Raw genomic sequence first — 24,342 nt, forward strand, 5'->3', positions numbered from 1 at the left:
TCCTCATTGGCCACAACCCACCTCCTCATGCATGCTTTGCAGACACCCTGAGAGGCAACCAAAAAAAAACTCCTACATAGTGGGGAAAAAGAGACGATTATTACAAAAAGCAGTGTCCATGGCCTATAAACAGGGAGAACAACTCTTGTCTGATTTACCTGGTGGCAACATAGTAGAAATGGTGATCACACAATCCTCACTGCAAGCTACGCTGCACCATCAAGTAAGATAGGACCTGGCAGAAAACAGGCAAAATAGGACGTGATTCAGACTCCTTTCAATGTTGGCCCCGGATAAGCAGGTGGAGTCTGGGGTAGTAGAATAGGTGCACGGAGATGTTGAGTGAGTTTAGTTTCTTTTAGCTCTGTAATGTGGTTCCTAGGGGGAGATCTGACTCACCTTATTTCAGCAAGGACTCAGACAAGGTAGCATTGAAGAGGTAATAAATATATATCCAGTGGCAACAAGTAGTTTAAAACAGTCATAACTTAAACTGTCTTTTTTGAATATAGGATTCTAAAACTAACTTTTATTAACCAGAATGAACATTCTCATGTGGTTTATTTACACCATCGAGCCCGGTAATTAATAGTTCGTAAGAAATGAGGTAGATGGGATGCAGGTTTATTCTTGTCAATATGTCAATTGGTTAACGTTGTGCCAAACATAGTTTTACAATGACTGCATGAAGATACTACATCCTAGTACCTTTATGAGTAACCTAAAAATTTAAAAATTTAACCTATGCTGCAAATTACAAAGACAATGCATGACTCTTCCTATTTTACCATGTACGGATGAGGAGCCCAGGTAACCAGACTGCAACAGAGATGGTGCAATTTTGCACCCTAATTTTCAAACCACACAGATTCCACTTATACCTGTACAATCTTGCTCCAACATCTGCAATATTAGATAACATTCATATATGCAATCTGGAAACGTTGGTGCAATATGAAACCAGCACTGGTTAAATCTACGCAGTGCAATCGAAACTGCAGCCTCATCCGACATTTTGTAAACCACATCGAACCATTGCTGACAGTTTTGAACAATATGAACTGCGCTCTTAAAATGTCTAGGGCAACTGTGAATTATTTGTTGTTTCATTTTCATCAATGACTGGACAGAAAAAGCACAGGTGATTTAAATGTTAGTGATCTTAAAAAAAGAACAATTGACATTAGTACCAATTCCTTAAAAAAGTCAATACACCCTTATCATATACATTCCACTTAGAATTTATTTTCATTCATAGACACTGAAAGTTATACACAATCACAGACAGGTTAGTTTCCAATGTCCGGCACTTATCACTGTAAACTGCTATGTTATTGAGAAAGATTGCAGAATTTATTGTACAGTTAATATACATATGGCAGATAACTATCAACCAATAGGTTTCAACTATCATAAAGGTACAAATTTCTGTAATATAAATTAATTGCCGTTAGAAAAAGGCAACAGTTAGCTGATATGGTACAAAAATCTGTAACTTCTATAAATACAATGAAATGCACTAAGCTAAGAAGAACAGTACATAATAGGTCATACATATCTCTGGAAATCACAACCGAGGACGCGTGGCACATTATACAGCAAGAAAGGACATCGAGAAACAGCACTTAGACATTTCAAAATACTTTTCAAGTTGGAGGCATAGAACATACAGTAATATGTGATAAAGCAGCAAGTCCAGCTCAGACTGGCAGACAAAGGGGGAGGGCAGTTGCTGACAGTTATAAAGTAGTAGGCCTCAGACAGCAGCTTGTCACAAACAGCTGTTGTCAAGTACTGATTGATAGTGTTTTCGCTCTGGCTGGAGAAGTGTCGCAGACACTGGTCTGAGGAGCAGCCCTGGGCAGGTTCGGATGTACATATAAAGCGCACGTAAAGTCCTTTAACAGATGGCTAAGCTACATTAACCCGCAGTATATTTTTTAAAAAGACAATATTCCGTGTGGTGCAAACGTCACGAAAAATAATTTCGAGTGATAAGACTTTTCATCAAAATGATGAATTAAAAACAATTTTCTTATGATGCTGGTCTTCATACTAAAAACGAGCACTGCTCGAGAAGTACATTGCATAAAAAATCATCGAAAAACAAATGTCCTAGGCCCGGAAAGAATTATTCTTTAGTTTTTTTTCTTCAACAAAATATATTCGAGAACAGAGGCTAAAATCTTCCACAACGTACAACATCGCAGTTATAGCAATGATTCGAGGATCCCTTCTTTTAAACTTATTTTTTTAACAATGCATCTCAGTTGCACAGCATGCATTAGTTATAATTAATTAAATATTATTTTAATCGGGCATGCCCATGTTTTGACCTTCGCGTGAGCATTTGGGTGTGCTTATACATTTTTAAACCAACATGTGCACTGGAGTTGAAGTGTCAAAACACTAAATTCATAACTGTGCCCTTAAAAAAGACATACATGCAGAACTCTAACTTTGTGATCATGATCTTGTGAACAATCTGCACCGAGGGCGCCTTTGGTATTTTGGGAATATGTATTCCTGACCCCCGTTCCGAATATGTTCGGTCTCCTGGTAATCCACATGGTCAACACAACCTTATTAAACAAAAACTATGTTTAACAATCTTCATGAATATATTATTTCTCTGTACTAATCTCATTACCATGACACAGACCTCAGAAACCAGAACGGGTATTGTCTTTGCGATACAGAATGTAATTTCAACACACAGTTAATCGTGTGTATCCCAGTCACAACATGGAAGAATGCCACCCACATAAGAGAAAAAGTGGTACAAATTTCTGAGCAGGGAAGAGCTGCCTCCAATGCAAATTACGGCATCACATATCTGATTGAGAGATCATTCTTTTTAAACTCAGTCCCAATACAATAAACTTGAAACACGATTTTCTGTTGAAACACCACTGGACTGATTAGGCAGGCGGTCCACCAGGTTTATGGTTCGAGAGTCAGTCTTTTTCCTGGGCTCCTCACATTTGTATAGGTTCGAGGTCTTTCTCTTCTAACAACTGTATGAACATCATAAAACTCTCCTTCATGGACTCCATGTCATCCAGGGAGCTTGGTTGTAAAATCCACCGCTTTCCTCTTGCTAGCGGTTCCAGTTCGAAATACTTTTTGATCTGGAGAAAAAACAAAAAACAAATCAATAACATTTTGAAAACAATATCCAAAATATTTCGGTTTGGCAAAAATGACCGTTCTTTAATTTGCTAACGAAAGTGAGATGAAATAAGTCATGTGACCAAACATTGACAGTTGTAATTGTACAATGCATGTGAATTTCCTTACAGGTCTGCTTTCCCTATATTTAGCAGGCAGACTTATTGTCAAGCAGACAAATCACAAGCTGTAACAGAAATCTCTAAAACAAAACGCCAAAAATATGAAATTTACAATCCAGACTCTAAAATTCAACTTTAACATTTTTAAGCTACCAGTCTAGTATTTAGGTTTCTCAGACGCTTTCGATAGCCGAGCAAAAACTGCAATTCGATCTGTCACAATAAGCCCTCTTGACAGCTCAAAACCTCCCTTTCAAATACTAAAGGCACTAAATAAAAGTATTCCCATCAGTACCTGCTTCAGGGCAGTGCAACTGGTGCTACCACATTGGCTGTCAATCTCTGGAGGCACAATTTGTGCTCTGACAGAATAGAGGACAAATCAAACAGGTTAAGTGTGACTGGTGAAATGGGCACCCTGCGGAGAATTTTGTGTGTCCAACAATTTTCAGGTGATAAAATTATTGGTAAGATAATTCTGGTGGTTAATGTACTTGCTGGAGAGATCTGTATTTTGTTTAGTCACTAACCATAAACCTGCACAGAGGGTTAATGTGTCTGTTGCACAGCACAAGTGACATGCAGATCAGTGATTTGTATTTTATGTCAATAACTCAGAGGGTTACTCTTTTTGTCACAGAATAGGTTTAGGACTTTTTTCCTCAGTCTTTTCCGTTATTCTAATGTGGATACAAATGGTTCTTTTGGATAGTAATCAATCGTATTAGTATAGACAAATATTTTAAATCCTGAGTTTGTTTCTCCTGATTTAACCTATAATGCCTTGCAGTATGGATGATATGTGACTCCTACACCTTGAAGTCTCATTGTCTTAAGTAACATTTCCCATACACTGATTTACACGCTTGTATGATTCATCTTCTCTGTATAATACGTGCGTGATGTAAAGTCTCAGAAATCCTACATTGGATGAGAACCATTATAAAAGAAATGTAATATCAAAGAGGGGTTATATAGAGGTGAGGGGCACCACTGGAGAGTAGCAGTGAGGGAATCGGTGAAGAATGAAGTTGTGAGGGGGAGGGGCATCCAGAAAAATTGTCACACTGGGCATCACCGACAATAAAATCGGCCCTGCTCCTTATGATACTGGAACCCATTTCTTGGCTGCCTCCCTGCTCTGGCAAAGAGGTCGGCAGTCAAGCCAGGAGTCTGTCCCCATTTCTTCTCAAAACAAGAAAGCTAAGGAAGAACGAGAATCAAACAGATTTATTCATTCCAAAGCCTTTAATCCTTGCTTTATTTGGCACCCACATATGAAGGTTGCTGTGCCACCACAACGGCTGTAAGAGACACTGTATGTGGAGAAATCATCAGATTTCCAGCTTTTATCAAATGCAAAAGGTTTGTTTCTAAAATTGCTTTAGACATCTGGCGTGCCTCAGATTGGGGGGGAGTGGGGCATCGAGAGAATAGAGATGATGAGCAGGGAAAAGGGCTTGAGGAGAGGATCATAGGGTCTCCTGTGTGCCTGGATGTAAGGCAAAACACTCTGTGATCCCCACACCACCTGTACCTCTCTCTAGGGAAGAAACCCACCAGGACAATCAAGTTGGCAGCTCTGTCTAAAAATGCTTTACTAAAGAAAATGTTTTATCGTTGGATGACCTAAGAACAGTGCACTCGGATTCTTTTGGGAAAAACAATTTGCACCTAGCCGGGGTACAAAGGTTTCAGTTGTTGCCTTTACCTGTCTGTACTTTGGAGGAGCAGCATGCACACATGTACAGTCTGTATGCACTCTGTATTGAGTCAGCTGCAAGATTTTCACAAGTGAGTAATGAGGCGTAGACAGGGCTGAGAGCCCGGGCCAGCTTTAGCGCTGATGGCACCCTGTGCGACAGTCTTTTTTGGTGCTCCCCACAGCATGACCACCTCCTCGGCTTCCCTCACTACCACCCAGCAAATGTACCCCTCATCTCTCCATAGCCCCCCTTTCACATACATTCATTTGTCTTAAAGCGCTTGTAACGGCAGACTTTACTAATCCACTCAGCAATCCACAGAAAATATAAGTCTGTTCTTTGCAGCAGGCACTTTAACCCTCTACTCTCCCTTATGGCAAGTAAAACCTGCCCCTGGACAAAACTCCCATCTCTCTCTCCCTCGCAGGAACACTAATTACAAGAGGTATCTCGACATTTTAATTGCTTCCTGAAGGCTGGACACACATGGGACTTTTCAGCAGGGACTTCTAAATCGCAAGTTTCAAAAGTTATTGCTAAACAGAGCACCCCCCTGAGGTCAGCATCCAGTGCAGCCGCACCGCTCATACCGCCCTAAAGCCAGCCCTGCTGAGAGTATTTGGTATATCAATGACTGGTTCCAAAGCAATTCAAGAATAACATTTTTGTCAAGATTCAGTCTCTGATCAGGTGCTTTTATTTGGTGCATCATGAATGCCCGGGTGCCATAACGCTATTGGGTTTCCAGTATGTGGTATATTTAGCATTACATGTGTGGAGGTGGGTGTAGCATAAAAGTCTGTGCCCATGTGTGTCTCGACTGATGGAAAATTTGAGCGGAAAACATGGTCTTCTTTGCAGCATCCCTGAATGCTCACCGAGCACAAGTGCAGTGGAGGAACGAGAGCGGTGGAAAGACAGGTTGTAAGAAGGTTGTAACGTGGAGCAAGTCAATGCGTTGCCTTACACTGTGTAAGGGAGGCGTACCATGTGCATTGCAGTGGGTGTTCCCACGCAACACCCGTGGGTTTTGATGCATTCCCAGGTTTACAAGAATCTGTAAACCTGGGAATGAGTCAAGACTGTTCACCACCTCAGGGCAGGCACAACAAGGAAAAATATCTTTATTTCTCCTTGTTGTTTCCTTTTTTTATGTGTGCTACATTCTGCAGCACACATAGAGGATAATGCCTCTTTGGACTGTTTTTGTGCAGAAAGGAGTCTCTCCAAGCACAAAAACAATCCTGCCAACAACGCAAAAACCCTTGTACTGTGGTGTAAGGGTTCCTATGTTGGGGCTAGGCAGAAATTTGTGTGCCAACACAGGGGGAAAGGGCAGAAATGCAGTTTATCTTGTTAACACAGGGCATGTTTGCCCTTTTGAATTGGGGTAGGGCATCACAGCAGAAAAGCTTGTGAAGCTGCCCTAAGCCAATTCCTTGTAAATATGTCCTTTGGTTTTTATTCCTCAGATTTCCTATTTACCCTACAAGCTTCCCACTTTATTTGTGAGATGCCATGGGTGATGCCTCGTGCCTAATGAGTTTTGGTTTTGTTTGTCTGAACATTTTAAACAACTCCTGCTTAGAAGGAGGAAGAAAGAAGTAAGACAACAGGGTACTATCCATGAATGTCAGTGGTCCACTCACAATGCTACATACCGGTTTCAACGTAAATTACTCTTTAAACTCCTCCATTCCGCACCGAACAACCCTGTCAAATTAGGCAGGTTTGCAGAACAGCCAGAAGAAAAACTGTTTCTCTGAGCCGTATTGCAGACCACAGATTCAAATCCTAGAAAGGTTCCTTTTGCCTTTTATCCTTCCATGATTCACACAACGACAACCAACACAATGCAGATACATCCTATATTTGTATATCACCTCACTTACAACCGTGCTACCCTCCTAGCAGGAACTCACAAGCTGTCACCATAACACATTAAACAATATTCAGCATGCACTTTCAAAACAGCTCCAATGAAACATATGGTTGGGTATTAACTTGTTTACAGCAGTGCACATTCCAAATCACACAACACAGGCATAACCTCAGCATTAAACATCTAAAACTGCACAGAAATGCCAAATACTGTAAAGTATAAAATTACCAGAAGTGTGTCTTGGCACTATAAACAGCATTTGTTATTACCCAAGTCAATGACAGACATTTTATCAACCTTAGGAGGCTGCAAAGGACAAGTGGACCCACGGAGAATCTAACCTATGGCCATGGATTCTATTTATTAGCATAGTTATTTAAAACCATTGCAATACAACCAACATTCACAGCTAGATATGAAACATCTAATAGTTAAGAATTACATTTATAAAGAACTTATTATGTCATGTACAAGCATAACATTTAATTTTTCCATACCTATTTTTAAAAAATCTAAGAAGCAACCCATCCTTGATATGGGCATCCAAGAAAGTATCATTCAATTAGTAAACAAAGAAAGCTAATGTTGTAATCCTGCCCACTTTTCTAAAAAGTAACCCATCCTTGATATGGGCATTCAAGAAAGCATCATTCAATCAGTAAACAAAGAGAGCAAATGTTGTTATCCTGTCCAGTGCTTCATACTAAGCAAATTTGTGTACCCTGGTGGCCCTGTTTGCAGCCAGAGACAGTAGGAAAAAACAAACAGGGTGCGTAAAAGCTATGGCCACAGGGTCGAACAAGATCCTTGCAGTGGATGCATTAGTTCACTGAGCCACCAGACCTGGACATATAGTTGGGTATTGACATGCTCACAACACCACTGCCCACCTTCACATACAACACATCATCTTAAACAACACAAATGACAACGGAACTCTGAACATAAAGCCAATATGCACCAAGGGAACAGTTTACAGTTTGGCAGATGCCGGACAGTCCACAAATACATGTGGATTTCTCATCAACCCTATGTACAGAATTTATACCTATTACTCACATCCACCAAATGAAATAATCCACCTGCCCCAAATATGTAAATACCTAGCTATAAAGGCATCAAGCAATGCTCACTATCAGTCGTTTTCCACACATATGTATTCACAACTATGGGCACCAGAACCAGGAGAAGAGCAATGTGAGCAATTAGATACGACCCTCCTTTTTCACCCAGCAAAACATTTGGATAGTCATGCCCAGTGCTACCCAAAAGTTGTAAGATGCCACATGAGTGGCAGATTGTGCACTACAAAAGTGCTTTTAAAAAATAACAAAAACATCCTAGGCCAGCCATGGCTCCTTGTGTTATCTATAAGTTCATATAAAAATAAAAATGTTTTACTCCAGTTTTGGGATCACTGTTGATTATTACATGATTGCTTTTAAAAGTAAATGACATTGTACTAACAGATGTAAGAATTATAATATTTACTATCTATATAGCAGACACTACGGGTTCAAGGTTTCTGTCTGCAGTTACATAGGCGTGATACTAGAATATCATTTGCAGAATATCACTTGACTTGCATATTGTGTTTTAAATATCACCTACAAATGTATCACCCATTGCAGTTGATGACAGAAACTCTGAACCACATAGGACAAAGCCGGATCAGAGGCAGGAAACAAAGTGATGCAAATCGAACTTGAGAAATAGGCCAGAACAGCTAGAAGAGAAATTTGTGAGAACAACGGGAACACCAGGAAACACAAAAACCTATTAAGACTGTATGAATCTGCCCGGGGACCTCATAATATTCCTTCATTAAGAAGAGAGGTTATAATGATGAGTATACAGTAAAAATATTTAGGATGTTTTTGTAAAGGACTGCATGTCACATTTGTGGTTACGTATGAGTTGTACAGGGTCTGAAAACGGAGCAATGATGATGAGTTAGTCACCTGGTTGACTTGACTCTTTCTACAGGGTCATCCCAAAACTTTTTGCCTTCACCCTCCTGTTTTCTGAACCCATTTTGTTGGCTTTTAAGTTTTTGTGCTCTCTCCTTTAAACACAATAAAATTGGTTTACATCCAAATGGCACATTTTATTTGCTTGTAAGTCCCTAGTAAAATGGTTCTACGTGTACCCAGGGCCTGCAAATTAAGGGCCATAGTTATACTTTTTGACGCACAACTGCGCCAATGCAGTTGTGCGTCAAAAATGTTAACGCCGGCTAACGCCATTCCAAAGCGCCATGCGGCGCCTCATTTATGGAATGACGTTAGCCGGCGCAGCTGACTGGTGTGCGTCAAAAAAAATGACCCACACCAGGCTGCGCCGGCATAGGGGAAAATGGAGCTTGGGCGTCAAAAAATGGGGCAAGTCAGGTCTGAGGCAAAATTTTGGCCTCAACCCGATTTGCGCCATTTATTTTGAATCCCAACCCCCATTGAAATGACTCCTGTCTTAGCACAGACTGGAGTCATGCCCCCTTGCCCAATGGCCATGCCCAGGGGACTTATGTCCCCTGGGTATGGTCATTGGGCATAGTGGCATGTAGGGGGGCACAAATCAGGCCCCCCTATGCCACAAAAAAATTACAAAAATAATACTTACCTGAACTTACCTTAAGTTCCCTGGGATGGGTCCCTCCATCCTTGGGCGTCCTCCTGGGGTGGGCAAGGGTGGCAGGGGGTGTCCCTGGGGGCAAGGGAGGGCACCTCTGGGCTCCTTCCGAGCCCACAGGTCCCTTAATGCCTGCCCTGACCAGGCGTTAAAAAATTACGCAAAAGCGGCTGGACGTAATTTTTTTTGACCCGCCCACTCCCGTGCGTCATTTTTGCACGGGAGTTTAAATAAGGCGCACATGCCTTGGAGTCATTTTTTAGATGGGAACGCCTACCTTGCATATCATTAACGCAAGGTTGGTGTCCACGCTAAAAAATGACGCAAACTCCAAGATCTTTGGCGCTAGACGGGTCTAACGCCAAAGTATAAATATGGAGTTAGCTTTGCGTCGGATTTGCGTAAAAAAAAACGATGCAATTCCGGCGCAAACAGAGTATAAATATGCCCCTAAATGCTACTAGTGGGCCTCTAGCACTGATTGTGCCACTCATTTAAATAATCCTTTTAAACATGTATCTGGCTTGCCATTGCAGCGTGTGTGGTTAGTTTTAAACCTCCAGTCCGACCTTGCAAAATAAACCTTTTGCCAGGCCTAAACCTTCCTTTTCAATTCATATAAGTCACCCCTAGGGTAGGCCTTTAACAGTCCAGAGAGCAGGGCATAGTGTATTTAAAAGTTGTAACAGGTACTTTTTACTTTTACATGTCCTGGTAGGGAAAAAAATATTAAACTTGTTTTCATTATTGCAAGCCCAGACTCTTCCATAGGATAACACTAGGTTAACTTATTACATTTAATAAGTGATAAATTTTAACTGGGAGCAGGTAGGAATGTCAAGTTTGGTGTCAAAAGATATGTAATTTAAAGCCCTATTTAATGGCAAAGTTGGATTTTAAGTCACAATCCTGAAAATGCCACTGTTAAAGTTGGCATTTTCTTGTCCCAACCATTTGATGCCTGCAGCCTAATCCTGGGTCACATGACTAGATATAGCTGGCAGTTGCTCTTTGTGTATTACTCCCAGACAGTGAGCTAAAGGACAAAAAGGTGCTGGCACGAAGCGCCATATGTGACTTGATGAGGTGGAGAAGCCATCACTTACACTTCACAAAGACTCTGCCTAGCAAGCTCACAAAGGTTCTGACACTTGTCTTTTGTGACCGGAACAAGCTGTGGCCCAGGTAGGGAGGTAAAGATTTCCAAGCATGTCAGGGGTGGAAGCCTCTAAAAAGTTCTCCTATTTCAAAGTGGGCACCAGGTATAAATACTGGACCATCAGACCCAATCTTTCAGTAGACCTTTGGAAGACTCAGAGGGACTGTTTTCCTGCTGTACAAAAAGGGCTACTACTCCTTTGCCTGAGTGAAGACTGGATCTGCATCTTGAACCCAGGACCACCAAAGTGACTCCAAGAATTAACTGGCTGCCTCTTTAACAGAGCCTCAGGGGTAGAAAAGGCTCCAACCACCTTGAACCCCACACTTGGACTCTATCTCTCTATCTGCTGTGAGTCTTGCCCCCTAAGTGGCGCCACTCCAGTCCTGGACCCTTGGAAGAAGGACTGAAGGTGCTCTACAAGCCCAGCTGTGGTCCTATGAGTTGAACCGAGGCAGTGTGATGCATCGCCTCGTTGATGCATTGTAGTGCCACTGTGCGGAACATCCCCAACACAGGGCCTCATATTCCAGCCTGCAGCTTTCTCAAAACCACTGCAGATCACCGCAACCTTGACTCAGTCCTTATCATCGCAGCCCCTCATTGATGGCATCCTCAATGACGATGCAGAATTCCACATCGCAGCCCTGAAGCTTCGTCGGAACCAACGCTGCATGACGCATCCACTATGAGGGATCTTGCAACGCTTCGCACCCAAGATTTAAGGTACTTTGTTCAGTGGGCCTAACTCGGTCCCTGTTTCCGGCCCACACACCATTGCAGTTGACGTGAACTTTTGCCCAGGTCCAGCGTGACCAGATAACCACAGTTGCCGCTTTGAGCTTGTAGGCACTATTTTCACTTTTAGCTTGCAAACTGCATACCTGTGTTCTACTGACTGGATTTTTATTGTTTTGGTCTCACATAATTTCTTACATTTTACACTATTTTTCTAAATTGGCGTTGGATTTTTCTTGTCTTGAGTTTTCACTTAAATAATGTTTGAAGTGCTGCATAAATACTCTACAGATTGCCTCTTAGTTAAGCCTGACTGCTTTGTGCCAACCTACCAGAGGGTTAAGCACAGGATTTGGGGGAATCTGAGTTTTCTTGGGTTTCACCCTGACAGAGATTGTGGTTGCTCTTTGAGTAGGGTTCCACCTTCCTCAACCAGTAACCCAATTTGCTACAAGTCTAATCTGTGATGGAGGGCTCAATCTGATGTTCTTCATCAGAGTTTCCAGGCACAAGAAGTTAAATTGTACGACAGCCAAAAACTTCAGTTTTCAGGCCCTTACTAAAATAAATAAAGGTTGGCTTTTCCCCTCATACTTGGATTCTATCTATCTTTTTTTAATATGCACAATTTCACAAACCAGACAAATTACCTTGCTCTGTACCCCCTGAGGATTGCCTTGCACCAAATCCTGCCTCTGCTTCTGTGGTGGCTGAAAGTAAAGCGTGAATGTCAGATGAACGAACAGTGAATGAAGAGGGCTGAATGAAACAGCCTCTATAAATGCTTATGTAAAATAGATTATCTGTGGCCTCTTGTGTGCCCCACCCCCAAAAATCAAGTCTAGGGGTGCCACTGACTGAGAATGAAAGGGATTTATTTTTAGCGTGTTAACCTTTGAGCCCTAGTCTCCAGTAAGAAAGAAGAGTGTTAATTGAACATAATGGTGCAGATTTATTTTACGTCCACCTTCTGCTACTTCCCCATGAAAACTAATACGTGCAGTCAATTAAAACAGTCTCAAGAAAAGATGAACCAAGTGAATCACTTTTCTTAAGAGAGAGGTGGCTAAAATGGTATTTGGCACAAAAGATAACATATGTCCCATGGAAAAGCTATCATCCAGGGTCCAACTGCATTGGCTGACTTTAACTGCTGTTAAGGGAAGCTGGAGGTACTTGCCATCAAGAGTTTTAAGAACAGCATAAACATTTTTTCCCGTGTACAACACCTAATTGTAGGAGTCAGTAACGTTTTACCAACTCACAAACTGCTTACTGCAGTTTGGTATTTGGAAGAGGTATGTTTTGCGTGTCCCTTTTAAATAACTAATTGGTACCAGTTCTATCAAAGGTTTGCAACCAGAGTTTAAGTTGCAAACTACTGAAAGGCTGGGGTGTCAGCTAAAAGGAAGAGGTTCTCTTTGCCCCACTTTCCCTTGGCAAACAGATACAACTTTCAGATGGAGTAGGGAGTGGCCAACTTCCATTGAAACGTTGGAAAAAAAAGTTTTTTTAAATGCAGAATGTCTACATCAAGAAATTCGGGCTGCTAAAAAACAATAAATATTTTTTTTAAGTAATCACAGAGACAGTAGTCCTCTAACCCTTGTAGACCACATCCCTTTGATCTGGCCAACTGACGTGAGTTGTAATTTTCAGGCACCCTTATTAGAATTAATTAAATGAGTTGGACCGCAACCCACTCTGATCCCTCATTTTGCGCATGGACATATTAGTACATACAAAGGTCGATTTGCAAAATAAGATTCTGATATCAAATTGGGACCAGAATACGTATACATCTGGCCTTATATCCTATAAAAAGATTGCAAAATCAACCCAAGACAGGTAGCTTCACTGGTATTTATGGGGCGGTAGTTATAGAACTGTAACAAAAAGCACTGTTAGAGTCTTGTCGACTGCTGAGATTTTACCGTGCTATCAAAGCATTTAGACTACGAGAGTAGCTTTGTGATAAAATGCCAGTAATGTTTTCATCTGCTTCCTTGTTGCAATCAAAATGTTTTTATCTCCAATCCTTTTTCACATTCCTTCCAGCTAAATACTGCAAAATAAACGTTTGGGGAGCTTGTCCATCTCTATGAAACGCCACGAAATTCTCCTAAATTTTTGTGTTGTCTGTTAAGAAAGCCCAAATATGAAGGAACATTTGGAGAAGTGCAACAGAAGTAAATTCTTTAGGACTGAAAGCTGAAGTGGGTAAAAAGAGAAGTAAAATACAGTGACTGTACATCCCTAGGAACTTTTAGGTTGCATAAGCTGCAGCTTGAAAGAGCACACGACCTTAAGCATGGCTTATGTTAACTCAAATAATAATCTTTTAAGAGCTGATAGGAAAATGCTCCCTATAACATAACAGCCGCATGCCAATCTCTATATACGACTTTTTTACCTGCACCCTGTGCACTGTTGCTGAACATGTGCCTTATTTTTTATGTTGAAAAGTTCTGTGAACATGTATCAAGAATACAAAAGAATAAATGCACTGCGATTCACCACTAACATCGAGCATTTAATCGGATCGTAGTCCACAGGCCACTTATAAGTAGAACTAACTTCATCAAATGCACAAAAACACAATTACTCTTTGTAAAAACAAATCACACCAGAAATCCGCATGGGCTTGGCACGAGAAGCATTGGCTCACTGACATGTGAACTATAAAAGCCGGCGCAACATAGAGAAATGTGTCTAGAAGGGAAGGTTTTGATCTGGAGAGGCCATTTAATCTCAGTTGACTAGAGAACAACACTGCCAGGGCTGTTCTTCCTGTGCTTCATTTGATACAGAGTAAATTCTTTACACAACAGTTTGACATTTCAAACATTATTTCTCTCTGCGCTAAAATTACTGTTTGAGGTTGAGTTCATGCAGCAATTGTAAAAAACAAAACCCACAGGTATCTTGTGCCTGATCATTGTTTAGTTTGCACATTCTTTTGTCTAAGATTATTTTCATTAGAAATATTAGTCTTTCAGTAGAGCTTCCCAGTAGAGCCACAACTATGCAAAACAGACCCAAACATCTGAACGTTCAGTACACTGTACTGACTGGAACACGCTGAAGCAGAGGAATAAACTTAATTAAAAATAAAAGTTCTGTGATAACTTTGCGAGGCATTTTTTAAAATATTTCTTTATAGGCATTTTACAAACTACATCAGTAGGTCATATATAGTTGGCAAATAAAGTATCAACACTACAGTTCATACTGAAGGAATCAATAAAGCCATAGCAAATTAGCAATTGGCAAAGAGAAAGTATAACACTGTGTATGTGTGTTGGTCCAATGAAATAACAAATTGAATAAAACCAGTGCAATGCACTCAGTAGAAGTGTTGCCAATAGTATACAGATAGTGAAAAAACTACAAATAGTTAAGAACAGCTGACTAGGGTCTTGAGGGTGGCATCACGCACATGCATTAGATCACAATATAATCAATGTACATAGTATGGACATCATAGCGGGGGGAAGTGGAGAGCACAGGGGAACCAGAGTAGCTCATACACAGACCATCAGCAAGGGGGTGCGGGAGAGGCGATGGAGATGCCAGTCTATCCTTAACTCTTATCAAATCTACACCCAACGCTGGGAACAATCTCACATCAACAAGTAAGGCAAAATAGTTCTAACTTGTCAAATAATTTGAGTATGTATCCCAAAGTGTGGTAGCACCCTTACCCATTAAGCCGTCGGTCATGACCCACTAGGAGCCAATAAGCAATAGTGGGGGGCTAGGCTACCTTCAAAGACATTGCAACTGAGCGTTTAAACAGAGCTAAGGCCAGGTCAACCAGTTTCATTACATTTTGGGTGTGTTTTGTCTGTTTATTAACTCCTAGCAGGCTCAGTAGAGGATCAGGAAGCATTTGTATGTCAACCATCGCAGAGATGTGCTCCATTACCTGAACCCATGTCTGTGTCAACAGCGGGCAATTCCACACCATATTTTAAAGGTGGCATCAGGGCGGGTCCAACGCGGACTAACCCGGGGCCACAGCAGAAAACATTTTGCGCAACTGGTGCAGTGTAGGTTGAGTTTGGTGCAGGTAATTAAATTGTGTGAACTTCAGGCACGCATTTCGAGAAATGCACTTCACCTGTTCCACCGCCATCCCCCATTGTTTAACTGACAATGCTACCCTCAGATACGCTTCCCACCGGAGCTTGCTACGCAATGTAGAATCTGCTTCAGCAACTTCCAATGCAGTGTAGATCACTGTGACTGCCCGTCTGCTGAGCTCATGCATGAGGAAGCACTGAAGCCCATGGTGGAGGCCTGGTTACTCTTATCCCACTGTCCAGGTATTCCGAATTGCTAGGACCAAAGCACTGTAGGCCAGAAAAAGACCAGCTTCTAGTTCATAAATGTACTGCATATCCTAAAAGGAGCGCAGAGAGCCCTCATTATATATGTCACCTAATCAAGACACCCCTGCCTCCTGCCACAGAGCTAGATCATATGCCGTAAGCAGGGCTCTCATCGTAGGTGCACCCAAATCTGTAACTGTGGAGCCTATGGCATCGGATTCTGAACTGGGTTGGATATATCTATTCCAGCAGGGTTTAGCTACTCACCCCAGTCTGCCCAGATCTCCCGACAGAACCCTGGGGGACAGCAGCCAGTCTAATACACCAATGTCAACCAATTCTGCCTGAACTGACCTCCTTTCTCACCTAATGTAGAACACCAGCCACCGAATGGGCCACTGCAACTTTGCCACTACAAAATAAAGCTCAAGGTCCGGTGCCCCCAGTCCACCCTCAGCAGTGGTAGCTAAAGCATGTGAATCAACACCAGTTTCCACATGCCACGCCAAATCAGGCCAGCCACAAATCTCCACAGGTCTTTAAAAACGATTTTGAAGGCACTGCTGGAATCACTACCAAAAAAGTATAGGAGACGTGGGAGAACTATCATCTTGGCTATGGATGCCCAGTCCATAGGTGATAGGGGCAGGCGTGCCCAAAGGTCCAAGGACTGATGCATTGATGTTAGGGCCCGACCATGATTGCCATCCAAGAGATCCCTTATGGTGTGTTATTCACACCAAGATATTGGAAGGTCTCAAAGCACTAAGCCAGCCGACCAGGTTCTAATTCCAACTGTTCAGTGTGTTCCACCCTATGTAGAGGGAAGATGCAGGAATTCCCCCAGTTAATTTTGAGGCCGTTGCATCACCAAAGTGGTCTAACAAGTCATAGGACGGAAGTTTGATCATGTGATCCCATAGTTACACTAGTACATCATCCGCACACACCAATAACCCTCACTATCCCCCAATCAGGCTCTGTGGCTCATAATAATGTGGCAAGGAGCTCCCTGGCTAGCACAACAATTATGAGCGACTGGGAGCATCCTTGCCGGATACCTCTCCCGATTGGGAACTGGCATGATTTTTTATGTCCCTTCTGCAATCTGGCTCGTGGCTCCATGTAGAGCAGCCTGATCCACCTGTGAAACTCAGGACACAAGGGCTTTCAGCACTGTAACAGGATCACCAGAGAGTGTCACATGCCTTCTCAAAATCTAAGGAGACCGCCACAGGTAGGTCTTTGGTCTCCTCCATGGCACCCATAATGTTACACTACCGGTGTGTGTTGTAGTATATTTCTTGCTGGGAAATAAACCCACATTGATCCGGGTGCACCAACATCCGGCGCAAAGGGAGCAGCCTATTGGCAAGTATATTGCTTTAAACTTTATAATCAATGTTCAACATTGATAGAAGGCAATAAGAGCCCACATTGAGGTTGTCTCTGCCCAGCTTAGGAAGCACCACTATGAGGACCTCTCGGAGGGAATCTGACAAAAACACCTCGTTGATTAACGTTCTGGAAGACCTCAAGTAGTTTGGGGGTAAGGGTGGCCCTAAAAGTTGCATACTATTCCACAGGAAACCCGTTGGTCCTAAGAATCTTATTTCAAGTCATTTGATGGATTGCCTCTATTCGCAGAGGGTACTCCAGCAATTGCAGGAGTGTCAGGCGAGGGAAGAAAACCTCATGGATATAATCCCTAATGTGCGTTGAGGGAGGTCTTCAGGTAAGGAGTACAACTTCTCGTAATACTGGATGAAAACCACATTAATGTCTGCTTGGGTATTTACAACAGTGCCAGCCGAGTTGTGGATTACTTCTATAAGGATTCTAGGGACTGCTGATCGTAGTAGATATGCTAACGCACACCCTGGCTGTCACTGTTTGCATGTTGGCGAGCCAGTGAAGCTTTATAGTTTATGTTATTCAGTCCCAATATTGACGACAGAGCTCTGTCAGACGTGCTTGTCCCTCATCCACTGTTACTGCTTCAACTTCAGTGCTCCTTAAAAGCGCTTCCAGTGCCGATACACTGCAGAGTAAGGAAATCTCTCTTCCCAAGATGTCTTAATACAATAGCCCTGCATGACCACCTTCATGGCATCCCATTCAAAGCCCTGGGACTCCATTGATGTCCAAGTCAGCACATTAAATGGAGTGCCATACAGATATAAAGATACTACAAGACCAGGGATCCACAGGAAGATCCCCCATAGCTCCAGCTGCTTCCTCCACCCTCTAACCAGTGCCCACTGCCCAGTCAGAACTTATATGAAAAACTGTAACAAAACAATAACTCCCACACCCCCGCTTTGGACACGAACAGGCATTGTGCCATAATATCCACAATGTCCAGGTGGCCCAACTGACTAGAGCTGATTCTGACCTAGTGTCCACCCAGGATTGACCCCTCCTGTCCAACACAACGAGGCCTGCAGTTTAAAACCGGAGGACCTCCCTGACCGCGAGAGAACCAGACGAAGATTCCTGACACCAAAAGGCACATCTGAAACCGCACCCCCTGGCCTTCGGGAATCCGATCTCCGATGCAGCAACGCTCAGCAGGCGGCCCTCATCCTTGTCCAGCCTGTGGTTCTCCTAAACCAAACTCCTGGACCCAGCCTGCAGCCTACTTGTGACCACTGGGGTGACTTATATGTAGAAAAAGTATAGTTTAAGGCTTGGCAAGTGGTTTTAAAAGCCAAGTCGAAGTGGCAGTGAAACTGCACACACAGGCCTTCCAATGGCAGGCCTGAAGCACGGTTAAAGGGCTACTTATGTGGGTGGCACAATCCGTTCTGCAGGCCCACTAGTAGCATTTAATTTACAGGCCCTGGGCATATGTTACCATCTTTAGGGGAGAGACCATACGCACTTTAGCACAGGACAGTAGTGGTAAAATTGTGCAGAGTCCTAAAACCAGAAAAAGGTTGGGGGTGACCACCCTAATGTTGTCAGGTCTAACATGTGTCTCCCCAGCTGAAAGTGGAGAGAGCTACCCAATCCCCTGGGAGCTCTCACCACTAAGGCAGAAGAATCTGGAGAGACCATCAGCATTGGCGTGGTCAGCTCCCGGGCGAAGCTCCACCATAAAGTCCTGTAGGGAGATGGACCACCTCAAGAGTTTAGGATTTTCACCCATCTACATGAGCCAGCTGAGGGGCCTGTATTCTGTCTGAACCCAGAAGTTAGTCCCAAACAGGTATGGTCTCAGCTTCTTCAGTGCCCAGACCACAGCAAATGCTTCTGTTTCAATGGCATTTCCCTTCTGCTCCCATGTAAGTAACCTCTTGCTAATGAAGGCTGCCGGTTGGTCTAGGCCCTCCTGATTCAGTTGTACTACAATTACTCCTATGACATGCTCCTAAGTGATAGTCTGCACTATGTATTCCTTGGAGTAATCAGGGGCCCTGAGCACAGGTGCTGTGCACATGGCTTCCTTGAGGGAATCAAAGGCTTTCTGACAAGCCTCTGTGCAGATCACCAAACTGGGCTGCTTCTTAGAAGTCAGTTCAGTTAAGGGGGCCACCATGGTGCCATTTCCCTTAACAAATCTGCAGTAGTAGCCAGTGAGGCCTAGGAAGGCTCTCACTATAGTTTGGGTTTTAGGTGGTTGCCAAGCCACGATTGTTTCAATCTTGGCATGGAGTGTCTGCACCTTGCCACCACCTACCAGGTGTCCCAAGTACACCACGGAACCCTGCCCAATCTGGCACTTCTGTCCTTGACTGTGAGACCTGACTGTTGTAGGGCCTGGAGCACCTTTTGTAGGTGAAGCGGGTGTCCTCTCAGCTGGCACTGTAGATGGCTATGTTGTCTAGGTAGGCGGCACAGAACGTCTCTTTACCAGCCAGGACCCTGTTAACCAACCGTTGGAAGGTAGCAGGGGCATTCTTCAAGCCAAAGGGGCATCACCTGGAACTGGTACTGTCCCTCAAGGGTTGAGAATGCTGACCTCTTTTTTGCCCACTCAGTCAAGGTGATCTGCCAGTACCCTGATGTCAAGTCAAAGGTACTGGGGAATTTGGCAGTGCCTAACCTGCCAATGTAGTCATCAGCTCGGGGGGATGGGGTGTGCGTCGGTCTTGGTGACGGAATTGAGACCTCGGTAGTTCACACAGAACCAAATTTCTAGTTTGGCACCTGGTGGGGCAGCCTTCGGTACCAGCACCACTGTTCTGGACCAGGGGCTTTTTGATGGTTGCAATTACCCCTGGTACTAGCATCCTGGCAACTTCCTCCTTGTTGCTGGTCTTCAACCTGTCTGACAACCTGTAAATACTGTTCTTTACAGTGGGTCTGTCTCCCGTGTCAACATCATGGATGCACAGATGTGTGTGTCTCGGTGAGGGAAAACAGGGAGGAAAACGTTTCTAGTAACTGGTAACAGTCACCTCGCTGATCTCAGGTCAGGGAGTCAGAGAGGCTGACACCCTCCATGGACCCATCACTTTACTGTGCAAACAGGAGGTTCGGGAGAGGTTCACTCTCCTTCTCTACAACCTCATCTGTCACTAGGAGTATGCTGACTTAAGACCTCTCACAGTGAGGCTTCAGTTTGTTCACATGGAGCACCCTTAGGGGGTTCTCCTAGGGGTCTGTAGATCCACCAAGTAAGTGGCCTCCCACTTTCGCTCCTTGACTTCATATGGGCCAGTCCAGCGATTCTGGAGAGCTGAGCTCTACCGGTTGCATGACCCATACTTTGCCGCCAGGCTGAAAGTCCACCAGAGTGGCCTTCTGGATCGTACTAGTGGTTCATTACCTCTTGACTGGCCTTAAGGTTGCTTTTAGCCTTTTTCCAGAAGCGGTGCATATGGTTGCAGAGGGCTAACATGTAGCTGACGGGGGGAGGGGTAGAATCTTTCCTGGGAGCTTTCTCCCACCCATTCCGTGGCCATGCTTAGTGGCTCCCTAACAGGGTAGTCATAGAGAAGCCCAAATGGACTAAAGGCACCTCTCTGTAAGCAAAGAGAAGGCATGGCAAAAGGACATCCCACTTATGCCTCGTGGCCTAAGGTAGGCCTGCAATCATACCCTTTGTGGTCTGGTTGAACCTCTCAACTACACCACGGGACTGAGGATGATAGGGTGTGGAGACCCTGTAGGTTACACCACACACATCCCACATGGACTTCATGTATGCTGACATGAAGTTAGTGCCTCTGTTAGACACTCTTTCTTTGGAGAACCCCACACGGGCATAGATCCCCATCAAGGTTCTGGTCACCACCGGTGTAGTCACTGTACTCAGAGGGATTGCCTCTGGGAAGCGGGTGGCATGGTCCACCAAGACCAGGATGAACCTGTTGCCTAGGGCTGTCTTGGGGGCCAATGGACCAACGGCCTTGATGCCCACTCTTTCAAAGGGGGTGCCAACGATGGGAAATGGGATCAGGGGAGCATTTGGCTTTTTCCCTGACTTCCCACTGGCCTGGCATGTGGGACAGGACCGGCAGAATGTATCTGTGGCTGTCCTCATTTTGGGCCAATAAAAGTGGGTGACAAGAGTGGTGAAGGTCTTGTCTTGCCCTAAATGTCCAGCCAGGTGTATGTCATGTCATGAGCCAAACCCAGTAAGAAGGCCCGGTAACTCTGGGGTACCACCAGCATACGTGCCTCCCCAGTACCCAGAGCCTTAGGCTCACTATATAGGAAGTCATTCCCCAAGTAAATCAGGTGATCCCTAAAGGCTTCACCTGCTGCATGGGCTGAGGTTTCTTGTCTTAAGCCCTCAAGAGTGGGACACTCTTTCTGCGCTTTGCAGAATTTCTCCCTGGTGGGGCCCACTCTTAACTTGCAAGCCAGCAAGCTCAGGCAGGTCATCTAGAGCGGCAATGTCCTCCCCGGTTGGCTCAGGTGCCTCCTCCTCAGGGACCCCATCAACCTCCAAAGCAGGAACGTCTGGGACTGGTTTCCCAAGCCCTTTAAAGCTCCCCTCCTTGGCAGCTGACTGGGCCATTCTTCCAGGCTCCAGACACCCTTGACTCCCCTCCCGGGCTCAATAGACCATGTGGTCATACAAACCCACTCAGTAAATCACATCATCTCTAAATGAGACCTGCACTCTACCTCCCTCCAGTTAGTATGCTCTAGGTCATTGCCTGACAGACAATCTACAGGATGGCAGGACTCACAGCTACTTTCAGAGTACCAGAGACCCCCCTCTTCAATCAAAGGTAACCACAGCCACTGGTACTTGGCTCTCACAATGGTCAGCGACTATGACTTGGTGGAATGTGTTCGTCAAGACCTGCTCTGCTGACACCAGCTGTCCCTTGACAGTAGTCATGCTGGCTCATGTGTTGTGCAGAGCCTCCACCTGTAGCCCATTAATGGTGACCCACTGCCTATACTTAGAAGTACTGGCAGGCATGTGGGCCTTTGACACCATATCTGCATCCCCTAGGGACACTAGGGTTACCTCTGTCTGTTCCCCAAAGCTATCTTGGACTACCTCCTTCCCGAGCGCTACATTAGCCACCAGCTGTCTCCCCACCAATGGGGAAACTGTGCCCTCTTTGGACATTTGGAGTCACCCCTAGAGTGACCCTACTAGGAGCGCTCTGCACATTGGGGAACCCACCTCCTTGTCTTGTGATCAAAGAACCCTTTCGTCTCAGACTGGGACTCTTAACCACTATTCCCTTGGGAAATATTTTGAGGGCTTTTAGAGCACTCCTTATTTTTAAGTTTTTCTCCCCCCTCTGTCTTTGTTAGGAACTCTGACCACCTTTGTGGGTGTCCCCCGAGATACCTTTTTGGACAATCTCGTGCTAGTCCAGATGTCCGCCTCCTCAGCAAGCTTCCTGGGATCAGTCAGCTTACTGTCAACTAGGTACTGGCACAACTCTGTAAAACAAGTACTGAGAATATTGTTTTCCAGGATTACACTGTACAACCCAACATAATCAATGACTTTGCTGCGCCGCACCCAACCATTCAGTGCCTTACTGGAAAAATCAATGAAGTCTACCCGGGACTGGTTGGGGAGCTTGTTACTGTCCCTGAATCTCTGGCGATACTTCTCAGGGGTCAGTCCAAATTTGGCAATTAAAATGGCTTTCATATGAGTGTACTTGTTTTGGTTCCCAAACTCTAATGTTAGAAGTGTGTCCCTCCCAAGTGTAGGCATGTGTTTCCACAGACCAACCCCCCCAGTGCTCTCCAGGAACCCTATGGGCCTTTAGTGCAACTTCATAACCAGAAAACAATTTGTCAATGTCATCTCCCACCACATAACTGGGCACCAAATCCTTGGGTATACACACCTTATTGTTTCCAGCAGGGTGGTGGTGTTGATGCTTGTAGAGGTGGACAAGCTGCAGATTTGGGGGCTGATTTATCAACACTTTGCACCGGTGCAATGTCACCAAAAGTAATTCAAACCAGCACAAAGTGCTCATTTGGGATTTACTTTCCAGCACATTGAAAAGTTGCCTCAAAGTAACTCAAAGCAGTGCTAATCACTACTATATGTCAGTCAAAGAGGGGCCCTGTGGGTGGTGCACAGGCATTTCTACGCTATCACCAATGTTTTTTACTATGCAAAATCCTATCTACTAACACTGGTGGGCTGGGTTTTCCATCAAAAAAGAAGTCTTAGTGAGGCAGGTCCAAAGTAGGAAAAAAGTTTTAATTTCTCCAAACTTTTGAAAATTGTCATTAATGCTGCACTGTACGGCAACATGCAAAGTGGGATATATTTTAAATTTAGTCTAAGCATAGTGTTTAATAAAAATAAAAAAATTAAAACCTCTGCTAAACCCATGCACACAACTTTGACACACATACCTTTACACCACGGTGCAAAGGTCTGAGACAGCTAAAATGTGTGCTAGCGCTTGTGAAGATAGCTGCAGCACCATATCTTAGTAGATCTGACGTTCTCCTGCTCGTTTGCTTTCATTAAAAGCAGCGCATAACTTAGGTTGCTATGCTGTGAGCAATAATAGTTCATTTGAGCCTGGTTGATCAGGCATTGCATGGGAACGGCAGGGGTTATGGAAGATTGGTAACACTCTTAGAAAACACACTTGTCACAGCACCATCTTCAGAGAAGGCGGGGAACTGGACAAGCCTACCCACATGCCTGCAGCAGTTGCCATCATGTCCATTTTAGATATGACACTGCATCTAGCAACACTGCTGTAAACAAGTTGCTAAGTATTTTAAAACCTAAGAGGTTAGACGAGATCAAAGGAAAGAGGACAGGAATTCTGGAGACACGCATGGTGCAGAATGGCGACCAAATATTGGCTCTTAGACAACGCTCACGTATCTGTACAGCAACACATTTTTCAATGCTTCAACACACAGACACATACATGAAACACAGATATGGATGTGTTTATGTACATACACATACCTATTCACTGGTGACTAGTGCAGTACAGTAGATTACGTTTTGTGAGAAAGGGGACTTTTTTAATAGCAATATCAAGATCAAACAGGAGGTCATTTCCTGCAAGAAAGATGAAAGGCTAACACTTCAGTTTGTGTTCTAGCAACTGCATTCTCTCCATGCAACATTAACAAGGGGGCGATGCGGAAACTGTATAACATCGTTGAACAAAGCGAGCTTTAAGTGCAG

The 24,342-nt window shown here is 44.0% G+C and overlaps 1 protein-coding gene across 4 annotated transcripts in view; it reads right to left on the minus strand.

The window, feature by feature from the left end:
- Positions 1 to 1,225: 1,225 nt before the first annotated feature.
- ARL15 (ARF like GTPase 15) overlaps positions 1,226 to 24,342 on the minus strand; it is an 841,607-nt gene continuing 818,490 nt past the window's right edge. For all 4 annotated transcript variants that reach the window (XM_069221875.1, XM_069221905.1, XM_069221886.1 and 1 more), the window contains one exon: positions 1,226 to 3,131. In XM_069221875.1, the coding sequence (XP_069077976.1) occupies positions 2,979 to 3,131 (153 nt within the window). In that variant the 3' untranslated portion in view covers positions 1,226 to 2,978. The remainder of the gene's footprint in view (positions 3,132 to 24,342) is intronic.

The sequence above is a fragment of the Pleurodeles waltl genome, chromosome 1_1, assembly GCF_031143425.1.
Source record: "Pleurodeles waltl isolate 20211129_DDA chromosome 1_1, aPleWal1.hap1.20221129, whole genome shotgun sequence".
Taxonomy (NCBI): Eukaryota; Metazoa; Chordata; class Amphibia; order Caudata; family Salamandridae; genus Pleurodeles; species Pleurodeles waltl.